General features: G+C 44.6%; 1 protein-coding gene across 2 annotated transcripts in view; it reads right to left on the bottom strand.

Annotated features, from left to right (window-relative positions):
• The window catches only part of PCNX2 (pecanex 2), a 165,017-nt gene that overhangs the window by 7,655 nt on the left and 145,969 nt on the right, over positions 1–11,393 (bottom strand). For both annotated transcript variants that reach the window (XM_087775005.1, XM_087775006.1), the window contains 5 exons: positions 8,727–8,871; positions 7,302–7,532; positions 6,684–6,958; positions 5,469–5,653; positions 473–921 (listed from right to left, as the gene is read on the bottom strand). In XM_087775005.1, coding sequence (XP_087631131.1) covers positions 473–921; positions 5,469–5,653; positions 6,684–6,958; positions 7,302–7,532; positions 8,727–8,871 — 1,285 coding nt within the window. The remainder of the gene's footprint in view (positions 1–472; positions 922–5,468; positions 5,654–6,683; positions 6,959–7,301; positions 7,533–8,726; positions 8,872–11,393) is intronic.

Here is an 11,393-nt window from a genome sequence, read left to right as displayed (position 1 = left end):
AATTTCTGGTCAGAGAGAGGGACAGAACAAGTGCCCTGTTCAGTGGGAACCGTTCCTCTTTGTACAAATAAGTAAGGCCTGCGTACGCAAGCAAGGAAGGAGCTATTTAGTTTGCTTATGATGGTACTCATTACCTGGGCCGCAGAAAATGAAGACTGAAGTCCTCGGTCTGAGTGAAAGGAAGAGGGACTTTGCCCCAGTGTGCAATTCCAGGTGCGTGTTTAACAGCCAACCTGTCGCTTACTTACAAATACACCACTCTCATGTACACACTAATATTAAACAGTCTCGTTTTCATTTGCTGCAGCAAAATACAAAACAAATACCAACATCGTGACATTGTTTTGGGAAAGACTATTTTCTGACCAGTGAGAAGGAAGAAACTAAATGGTGGTGAGGGCAGTTCAAGAACCTGATAGGAGAGCAGTATAGTAGCTCACGCTTAGTACTGCTGTTTTGGCTTCAGCCTTACCCGAGTCGCTTGACTGGCTGCTCTAGCAGATGGACCCATGGCGATATTCATGCTGCTGGATGACTGGGTGTCACTGGTGTTACCTCCGTCTGCAGCTGAGAGCCCAGAAATCACCAACGCACTTGAAAAACTTCTCTTGCCGAACAGCAGGCTGAGAGTTGAGCTGGTGGAAGAGGCCAGACTGGACCTGAGCATCGCTGCAGCTCGGTCCTGCACAGTCAGCTGGCCAGCAACAGGAACAGCGGGGGACTGGGAAAACACAGATGTTGCCGAGTTGTGGAATGACAGCTGACTACTAGAAAGCCTTTGGGCGATTTCGTGGGCAGATGTAGACGTTTGGATGAAAGGCTGGCGGCCTTCTACAATTGGTCCAGAGTGACTTGAAGCAGGGGGCCTTTGGTTTAAAGCAGTGTGTGCCTGGACTGACTGACTCCTGGGTTTTCTCCTGCCTTTAAAAGAAAGATTAATACATTTAAATCAGTGGCATCCTGATGAACTCCATGCTATTGACAGCGTCCCACGTGTACATAGTACTTTTGGCATATTATGACTGGTTTTATCAGCATAAGAATCCCAAGAATAACAGAAATAACAAATTGCTAAACCTATGAACCTTTCTGTGTTTTCCACTACAAGGGTTCTGGCTTTTGGTCAGAATAGCTCCAGTGGCTTTGCACTGAGTCAAAAGAGAGGAAAATGAGCAGACACCCCAAGGAAAGCACTCTGAGCACAAGCTCACACCTATTCTGCCACGCGCATTTTAACCTGCCCGGTGAATGACTGAGCACAGTGTTGCTGTAACTCCACTCCTCTTTGACAGCCACGCTGAAGCAGGGGATGCTGCATATCTACCTTAAATGGCTTGGTATAATTAAATTCAAAAATAAAACCAAAAAACCTGTGAGTTAAAACAGTGGCACATTGAAAAGAATTATTCCTGCATATGGGGAAAGAGAATTTGAGAATTCAACCAAGTGGAAGACTACAGCATTCAAGCCACAAGACAGTTTTTAAGACTAATATTAAACTACATCTGAGCTCCAAGAGTGGCATTTGCAGTATATCACAGACTGAAAAGATGGGAGCACCTCTAGTTAGGGCAGCGTACTGGAGGGCTGAATGAGACCCACGTAAGGCTCTTGCCCCGTTCCGTGAAGCGTCCTGATGCAGCCACTGTTGGATACAGCGAGTAGTTTAGATAAGCTGTTCTGTTGCGCGTAGACAGCTTCTCACTGCCTGTACATTTACACCCCCATTTTTAACAGATCAACACCCAATGTCATTCAAACAAATCACTTTTGTATTTCTTATGCTTGCCTATTTAAATAGGCATAAAATGAAAACTAAGTCAGCTTACTGGCCAGTGAGCCCACCAGATACCTGCTTGCACCCAGGCACTCTGCAAACAGCAGGCAGCGGGCTGGCGTGCGCCACCGGCCCCGAAAGAATTTACTGTTTCTGCAGGCAGGCTCTAACCCAGGCTCGTGCAGCAAATACCCAGTCACGCAAGTGCCTGCTTGGCTTTTCTGCTTTCCAGGAAGCTCCAAACATTAACACAAGCTGGCATTTTGGTTTCCTAGCTATAGCTGTGGGATAGAGAGTTGACGCCAGAAAATCAGTTGAGAGCCATCAATGCAGAAACGAGTTTTGCTGGCAGGCATTTCCAGGTTGTTGGTAATTTTTTTTGCTTTGCTTTTTCCCCAATACCTGAAGGGAAGCAGTGAAACTCCTCCAGATGCTGAAATTTTGCAGGCTTAAAGGAATATAAATCTCACACTGTCTTCTAGAAACATGACTGCTGAATTCATGAGGGTTCCAGTAACGTAGAATTTCCTATCCAAACTATGTACATTATATAGCTGAAACACACTGTTTTACATCCACAGACCTGCTTTCCAGAGGCTGGTATCATTAGCCCCGTTTTTCAGATGCTGAAGCAAAGAGAATTTAGGTAACTTGGCACAGAGTCAGATAGCAGAGCTGGGCCAAATCTAACTGGAGCTCTGTAGCTGATCTAAAACCGAGTTGGCTTGGCAAGCACCAGAGACCTTCGCAGCCCACTTACAATGTGTCTTTAGTTCTACTTTTATACTCCAAACAATAAAAAAATAATTTTCCTAAGATGGCCTGCAAAGCAGCTTTCTCTGTAATGAGAGCCCCAAGATCTCTGCTTGAGAGCAACGGGACAGACGGACGTGGGCCCTATGCGCTGCGTTGCCACCAGTCCTCCGCGCCTCGGATGTGATCCATAGGGAGGGCACGCGCTGCGATGGGGCCGGGCCCGGCTGCCGCACCGGCAGCCGTGCGCACGTCTGGCCTCCGCAGGGATTCAGGTTCTTCAGACTCCGGGGTTTTGTTTAAGTGCTTTGGTTTCTACATCTGATGGTTATTTTAATATGTTAGCCTTTTTGAATAAAAAGAAGGGACTGGAATTAAGAACAGAGGGGCTGTGGTGTGTTAGTTCGTGCAGGGGCTAACGTGGCCAAACATCTGTTTGTGATTTAAACTGCCAAGCTGACCCCTGTCCAAAAGTATTCGGTATTCATCCCAAATGCAGTGGTTAGAGCGTTGGACAGGAGACCACCCGCGTCTACACATAAATAACTCTGTCCTTGAAAACACTTAGGAAACAAAGGCCGTTCTATAAACTGCATCATGAAATAAGGACACCTTGCGGGAGAGCCCCACACGTTTCCAATGCTCCCGATTTTGGTCACACGTTTACATAGGGCTTTCATTGCGTTTTGCGGACTCATTGGCACCAGGTCGCAAAATGAAATACGAAAACATTAAATGCACTTGATTCATAGATGATGAGTCTAGAAGGGATTGCTGTGATCATCCTAGTCTGCTGTGCCATATAGCCCGGGCCACAGAACTTCCTGGAATTAATGCCTGTATGGTATTACTGAGTACTATGATTATTTTTAAGAAATGCATCCAATATCTCCAGTCATGGAGAAGCCGTCTTAACCCGTAGTCACTTGTTTCACTGTTTATTTACTCTCACTGTTAAAAATGTGCACTTGATTTCAAACCTGAATTTGTTTAGCTTTGTTATATCATATGTCTGCTCGAATCAACTGTCTTTGGTCACCTTTGGTTGCCCAGGTAAGTACTTACAGACTAAGATCAAAGCATCTTTTACAATATAAATTGTTTGAAAGCTCTTAATCTTTTACGACAGGATGTATTTCCCAGATCTTTGATCATTTTTTGGCTCTTCTTTGAACTCCTTCCAAATTAAAAATGTCCTTCTTAAGTCAGGGCTCTAGCACTGTGCGTGGTGGGCCAACGGTGTCCTGAACCGAAGTCAGACTGACAGACGTGCCTTACCCAGGTCACCCTATTCGTTCTGCTTTAACAACAACAGGCATAGCGTAAGTTCTTCCCCAGTCCTCTGGTATTGCCTTACTGTCCCGACACTTACTGAAGATCAAACAGAGCTTGCTTTTTAACCAGCTCTCTTAAAAACCTTCTTGACTGAGAGTCACTTGGATTTGCTCAAGTAAGCACATAGCTTTGACAGCCACTCTTCCGTGTTCTTTGTAGCTGTTGGGATGGAAGGAACTACTTCATGATCAGATCACGGAAACAGATCAGCTGCATTTTCCTCAATGCAAACCAGACATTTCTTCTCTCATTTCTACATTATTGGCAACTCTGTTGTTGTATGGAGGGACGGATTGAGACCACTGTTAGGATTTCTTTTGCTTCTAATACTCTTTAAAAATAAACAGCCACAAACCCGCGTTCATCTTTGTGTCCCCAACGGTGCTAGCCAGAGACCTCTCCTTGTTGCATTTTCTTTCTCTTATCAGCGGTCTCTTGGGACTGAACACTGATTTGCATTTGCTGTTTTCCACTTCCTTGCATTTGTTGTGCATGTCTTCGTTTAACCTCAAAGCCAGGTTGCTTTTCTTAACTAAGTGTGACCTTCTCTCTTGATTGTGGTTTTCTGAGCACCCAATACATTCTTTTAAACAACTCACAATTAACTTTCATTCCTGTATGGCATGCTCAGGATCGTTATTTTACAATTAAGTTTGCCATTCTGATTACTGCAGTGTCAAGTTATGAGTATGCACACGGGGATTCCTCTAACACTAGGCTCAATTAAAAGCAGCAGATATTTTATTCTTACAACATGATTTACATTCAGGGCAAGATTTTCTCCAGTCCCATCCATTACCTTTAACGATAGGTCACAATGATCTAATGGGAAACAAACAAGTGTCATACCCCTCTAGTTCTCTGCTTTAGTTTATACAGTAATATCACAACTTGTTGAAAGGTTAATTGGCTTTGCATTACAAGTCCTGATCCCACAGCAATAGGTCTCACAGCGACCCACTGCCAAACTTCACGCATCTTTCCAATGTGAAGGCCAGTAGCTCTACCTTGTGAATAGGTCTGAGGTACTTCTGAATCCGTAATGTGAGAAGGGCTCAGCTGTTAGTTGACAGAATGATTGGCAACATTTCATTTTCTCCTGGTAACTGCTCTATAGACGTAAGGAGTTACTTCCTATTTGTTTGTTCTCCACATGTACTGATGAACGGCCAAACCAACTTCTCAAAGAAATCGTCATGGTCCTTCCAAGATAATTAAGATTTTTGCATACTTGCACTTCTGCTCTTCCCAGCCAGCAATAAGCACAGGTTCACTGTGGTACAGGCTCCCCGCATCGCACGTGTGGACTCCCTCCCATCTGCATTTCTCATTCTGGCATTGTTAGTGGCACCTCCTCGTCCAAAAGTTACAGATAAAGGAGTTTGACAGTGGAACCTTTGGTGAATCACATTTGTCTTGTACCCTCCCAGTAAATACCCGGAACGATATCAGGAAGCCATCTCCTACAGGTCATTAGGAAAGACAAACCTCTCTCTTTCTAAAATTAGTTTCCCACTGGATATGAGCACGCCCCAAAAGCATCTGCCTATGTGGCCCCCTCAGGAGAAGACTACAGAAAAAGCCAAGTAAACGGTGCAAGTACCTGCACGCTGGTGGACCTCTTGAGATGAAGCTTGCAACTGAGGGGTTCCATCTCTGGTGGGCTGCGAGCTACTGCTCTGGCTTGAATTGCCTGTGGAGTTGCTGCTAGACGAAGACCCCCCTCCACTGTCCACCTCTTCCACGTTACCTCGCTCATGGTGAGCTGCGTGGCAGTCCTTCCGCATTCTGTTGGCAGGAACACACGCACGGTCAGCCATTCGTTATGCAAGAAAATTTGTGCCACCAATGCTAGGTGCCCTCAAAATGTGTAATTGTACTCTCTCATACTGCTGCAGGTCTTGACATTTTATGAGATGGCAAAGATGACGATGTGGTAAGCTTACTTGGAACAAAATTGTATAGGACACAAACCAAATCTTTCCTTGACTGTGTTAAGTGGCTTTGGAGCCCTGCAAGACCTTAGGCCTCTTGATCTACTGTTACAGCTGTCTCTAAAGGTCAAACATTTGCATGAGGTAACCAAGTAGCAAAGAGGAGGAATGGGGTGGAGGGAGCTCAGTGGGAGTGAGCTGCATGGTGGGAAACTAGCCTATTAAGCCACTAGATTTAATCTTGGCATTTTAGCATAGGTCTTAGCATGCAAGCTGGCTCCCACAGTCTCTCCATGGTCCCCTGACTCTCCTCAGCCACAGTGGCGATAGGGCGGGTGGACGGAGTGAGACAAGAGTGAGTTATTGCCGTATGAAAAGTGCATGTAGGAATGAGAGATGGAGGGTGTCAGATACTGATCATGCATACCTAGGGGAAGTCAGGCAGTTTTGATGGGTAGTAAGTACCTTTTTAGATGCATTTTGGTCAAGAACAGTGACCTGGGGATGATCACCTATACTGCTAAAGCTTTGGAGCATAACCCACCATAACCCACCAACACATTTACTCATGTTCTGACATGTCACTGAGTTACAGAAAAGATACCCTTATTTATGAGGCATAAACAGTACAATTCCCTGGAATAAGGGAAAAGTCTGTAGTGCTAAGTGATTTGACAATGAATCTTGAACATGTAGAAAGCTTTGCTTAAAAGCCATGAATGAGTTAATGAATTTGTTTTCTGCTATATCTGTAGCGCTATTTTGTTATATGCTGAGTTATTTGCAATTAAGTTTTTTACTCATAGATAACAGTACGGAATTACTCTCTTTTAACAGAAAATACAGTGGACTCTCTATCTGCGTAGTCAAAATTTAACACCTACCTTAACCATTTGGATCTGAACCACTTCTTAATGTTGTCCAAACTCACAGGTCCCCCCCAAATGTTCCTCAGTTGGCTGTGTGTCCCAAGGTACGAGGTGGTTAAAGGGGAAACGTACATTGGATATCCCAGTGGCTGATCGCATGAAGAATTAATTAAGTTCCGCAAGACCTGTTTATTGTTCTGGATGCTTCCTCTCTCTGGGTTACGATTGCGTAAGAAAATCAGTTCCTGCTGCTGCCCAGCCCAAAGCCCTCTGACGCACTCCTTGTTCACCTACAGGTAGGTTAAAAACGTGGATCATGTGAAAACATTTGCTACTTAAGATGCAGAACTACACGATCGCGGTAGAACGGCAGCAGCTGTGTGTGCAAACACCTCACGTCTTTGCACCAACAGGTTTTATGAACTTTTGCAGCTACTCCCTGGTAAAGCCTGGAATGTTATTTCAGATACACAAACATATGGGTGCAAGATGGAAGTCAACTGAAGAGAGCTCTTTTAGCCTCCAGTCCCTACTCCATAATTCCAATCAACCTCTCCTTTTGGCCACATTACTCAGAAATATTAGTTACCACAGCCCTAAATTACTGCAATATTAGAAAGATGGTATATGTACCTTGATAACCTTGAAGGTCAAGTAGCTTTTGTGGAGCATGATAACTTTATATTCATCTGCTCCTTCATCTACCACGTGTCTCAGGGTTAGCAGCTCCTCTCGGTTGGAGAGTACAGCGCTGCGCCAGGCTGGGTCCCCTTCGTGACAAATCACAACCTTTTCTTCAAAAGATTGGATGGCTTCATACAAAACTGCTGGGTCCTCGTACTCATCTGGGCAGGTGAACTGGTCCTGGTGGTACAAGAAAAAGTATTGAAAAGGTCAGGTGTATCTGTGAAAACACGAAAACTATAACAATAAACAAAATCCTGGTTTTCGAACAGTTGCCAGCTGACCCCAAGTGACTTGCCATTTGATACAGCGTGTCTTTGGGCAGGCAGAACAATTAGTTTAACAGTAATACAGAAAGGTACGATTTTTGTTTTATTGTAACCTGTTCTGACCTCATGTCTCCACTGGACAAAGACACTCGGAGAATGCCAGCTTATCCACTTTCTTTTTATAAAGTGGAAAACCACAGGAGGCAGAGCTTTTGGGTAAGCCAGAGGGAGATCAAATCACCTGGGGCGTTCCACAGTTCTTGTGGAAATCCTTATTTTTATTCATGAAAAACCACCAACAAGAGCACAGACTGGGAATCCATCAGCAGATATCACAATATTGTGTTACTACTTTAGCTGTCACGCAGCAACACGGCCAGCGATAACATTCATAAAATTATTGTGTCAAATTCACAGCAGTTCCACTTCAGTTACATTCAGAGCCATTATAAATACAATGCATGATAAAAGCATACGATACTAAAACGTAACGTGCCAGAGCAAGAACAAAATCAACTCCAAGCTATACAGGGGTTGACCTGAAGAAATTGGAGCAACTTCAATGGAGGTGTGCCAGATTTTTACAAGTGAAAACAGAACGGGGTCAGAAACAGCCCGACATCATCGAACAACCAGCCATGACGCTAACCCCTCAAACCACTCTCCTCTCAGCTGTGTCTTTTAACACACGGAAGCGTTACACGTGTATTGCCATTCACGAAAGGACCGATGAATTAGCAATGAAATTAGTCTAATCAAGGTATTTCTTTTCAATCTAGAAACCATCTTTATAGCACCCTCGCAACTAAAACATGACATGACCTTCAGTTTTGTTTTGATGAAAAATGCAGGGTCAAGCTGTGCAATATGAATGGTTTCAAATGGGCAGCTAGAGGGTACAAAAAAGAAGATCAAGTGAATGCAAAATAAGTAAATGCCAAGCTTTTCCATTTTGGTTAAGGAAGTTTCTCTGAATAAGGCAACAAGTTCTCCATTTCCCTCTCATTTATTTCTTCTTTGGACAGTTTCTAAGGTTTCCTGTGTTTCCCTAAGAAAACAGATGCAGTAGTAAAAGTTAAAAATAAAAATTCAAAAAAGACCTTACCTGATGTAGCTTCAGAGACATTCGGATTGCCGGGGCAACCACCTTATGCAATAAATCCATGTCTGCGAAGACCCACTCATCTTTTGCTGCTATCCGAAAGTCTCCTTTGAACAGTGCGTGGAGCCCATAGAGAAAAGAGTCCAAGCTGCAAGAGAAAGGCAGCAGTCACTCCCAGAAGCCATTCCCATCTCACCAAGCCGGACCCCTGCCAGCGCCGGCCACGTGCTGAGCTGCGCAGTGACCGGTGGCTCTCCAGCGCAGGGTGAGCTCCTGCGGTGGGTATAAAGCCGGGGTCGCATCGCATATTTCTCATGAGAAACCATTCCTCGGGGTAGGTGGTTTTCCTTCTGCTTGCACTGTAAACGATGGGCCACGAAACGAGCGTGGCACCCGGAACAAAGGACGGCCTGAGGATGGGCGGCTGGGTCACGGGGTGCCTCAGGGTGCCGCTTCTCTGCGGCTCTGCCAGAGAGACCAGGTCGAAGCGGGCCAGCTGCTCTGCAATCCCCATGCAGGCAGCAGAAGCTAGCCCCTCGTTTGAAAGTTTATTGATTGGCCCTGTTAGTCTTAGCAGTTCTCCTTGCAAGGTAAAAATAATTAAAAAAAAAAAAATGCTGTAAAAAATGTTTTCAGCAAATCTGAGACTTCTGTCATGAAACTCAAACCCAAATGTGAACATTAAACCAGATGTACTAAGAAGAATACTAAGTTTCAGGAAACCGGGTGAGAGCATGAATCAAACGACAGGCATTTCATACTGAAACAATGAGCCCTAAAGCAAATATGCACCGGGTTTCTTTTTTCTGATATAAGAAACTAGATGTAACCAGTTCTGCCTGACCTTGGATGACCGTTTGCCTCGATCTGAGATTTAAGCAAGAGCTAAAAGGTACAAAATCGAGTAGTTGTTAGAAAATGGTTGCATGAGGGCTTTGTGGAGGGAAACAACCAGCCTTCAGCTCCAGTCCGCGCCCCGACTCACGAGCTTCCCACAACGACACCACGGCCACTTGTATAATGCGTACAGAGCAGGACTGGCGTCCTAATGCTGCTCTGAAGAAGTGATCTCGAAACTGAGGAAGACAGAACCATCTGTTAAAAACAGGCACCTCTTGCAAACCCACAGGACACGGTTTCATCTACCTGCCAAGATGTTACTCACTCTTACGGCACTTGATTTTTTCAGATTGTAAAGGCTCTGAGGAGAAGCTGCATTAAGATGTTAGTGGTTTTCATTACCACCCAGGCTTTCTCCAGAGAACCCATAATCTTTCCACATAATTGAGCTTTCTTAATTATTTTAGGAAATGAAAAAAAAAAAAAAAACTTTAAAATTTTTTCTCTTCTGCGAGAGAGGGAGAAGAGAGACTGGGAGAGTGCTTGGCCTATCCCCAGCTCAGGCACATTCTAACTTTGCCCTTGGTGGGCAGCATGTTTTAGAAATTATAATGGAAAGATATATACGTTGTTACCAGAAAAACAGCTGGAGACCGATTTTCTCCATGACAGCGCCGTGTAATACGAATCAACTAATCAGTGGGACCAAGGCCAGTCAGGGAGGCAGGGCTGCTGTTGCTGCTGGGAACGTGAAGAATACAGGGAAGCTCTTCTGAATTCTTAACTGATTTGCATTTATTAGTACTAAGTAACGTATTAAAACATGCCTATGTGAGACAGGCACTCACACTCAGGTCTTCAAAACATTCCAGCACTGATTTCAGTGGGAGTTCTTATGTGTCTTCAAGGAGCGGGTCCCGATCCCCACTGACTTTCAATCAATCATCTCCATGGTTTAGAAAATGATAATATACCCAAATCCTGCTTAATAGCTAGCAAAGCCCCAGAATAAAGCAGTTAGGGGAAAAAAAAAATGGTGGGTGCAGCCAGTGGGGTGAAATATGTGACTATCATCTCCTTTGGAAAGGCTAGAGATCAGGAAGGGTCCTTTCACTCACCCACCCACTAGACAACATCCAGCATACACAGCTGACGCCTTGCCTGGAAAAAACACTTCTGTGTCTAAATATTCTTCCCAGGATGAAACTGAAAAAACTACCCTGAACTCTGCACCTAACGATGATCTGTAGCATAGTTTTTCCCCACGTAACACCCCCTGTATTTGCTCTGAAAAGTTGTCTGGGATGAAGGGAGGAATAGGCAGGCGAGACAACTGCTTTTTACATCATTGGAGGCTCTCAGAGCCAAAGCTGAACACCAGAGCAGACAAAGAGTTTGCATTCACATCAAAGTGTCTTATAGGCATCAGCACATGCTAAACAGGCTGCTGTGAACAGCAGTATCTGCTGAAAGCAAGGCCAGGGCTAGGACAGCTATGCAAACTGCAGCTGAGCATCAGCAGAGGGAGCGGAGGGAAGCACGTACAGCTCTTGCTGCGCTTATAGTTAGGGAAGACTCATCCATTTCTCATCCCTCTGCATAATAAGTTCTCTAACCAGCATTTTTAAGAACAAATATGACTGCTAGAAGGAGCAAAGCAGTGGTGGCAGTAGTTGTGAGAGGCTGAGAGTCAATTATTTTATATATCGTATTTTCCACCAGAGAGGTCTGGAGGAGACTGCTGTATTCACAAAACCATGGACAGCTTTTATTCTCCTGCCAATTGTAATGAGGCTTTTGGGTACATTCCGCCTATAATGTGACACTATC

The sequence above is a fragment of the Nipponia nippon genome, unplaced genomic scaffold (assembly GCF_047370975.1).
Source record: "Nipponia nippon isolate SJK-2023a ecotype South Korea unplaced genomic scaffold, ASM4737097v1 scaffold_4, whole genome shotgun sequence".
NCBI lineage: Eukaryota > Metazoa > Chordata > Aves > Pelecaniformes > Threskiornithidae > Nipponia > Nipponia nippon.
Note: the sequence above shows the minus strand (reverse complement) of the source record. Positions and strands in the feature narration are given on the sequence as shown.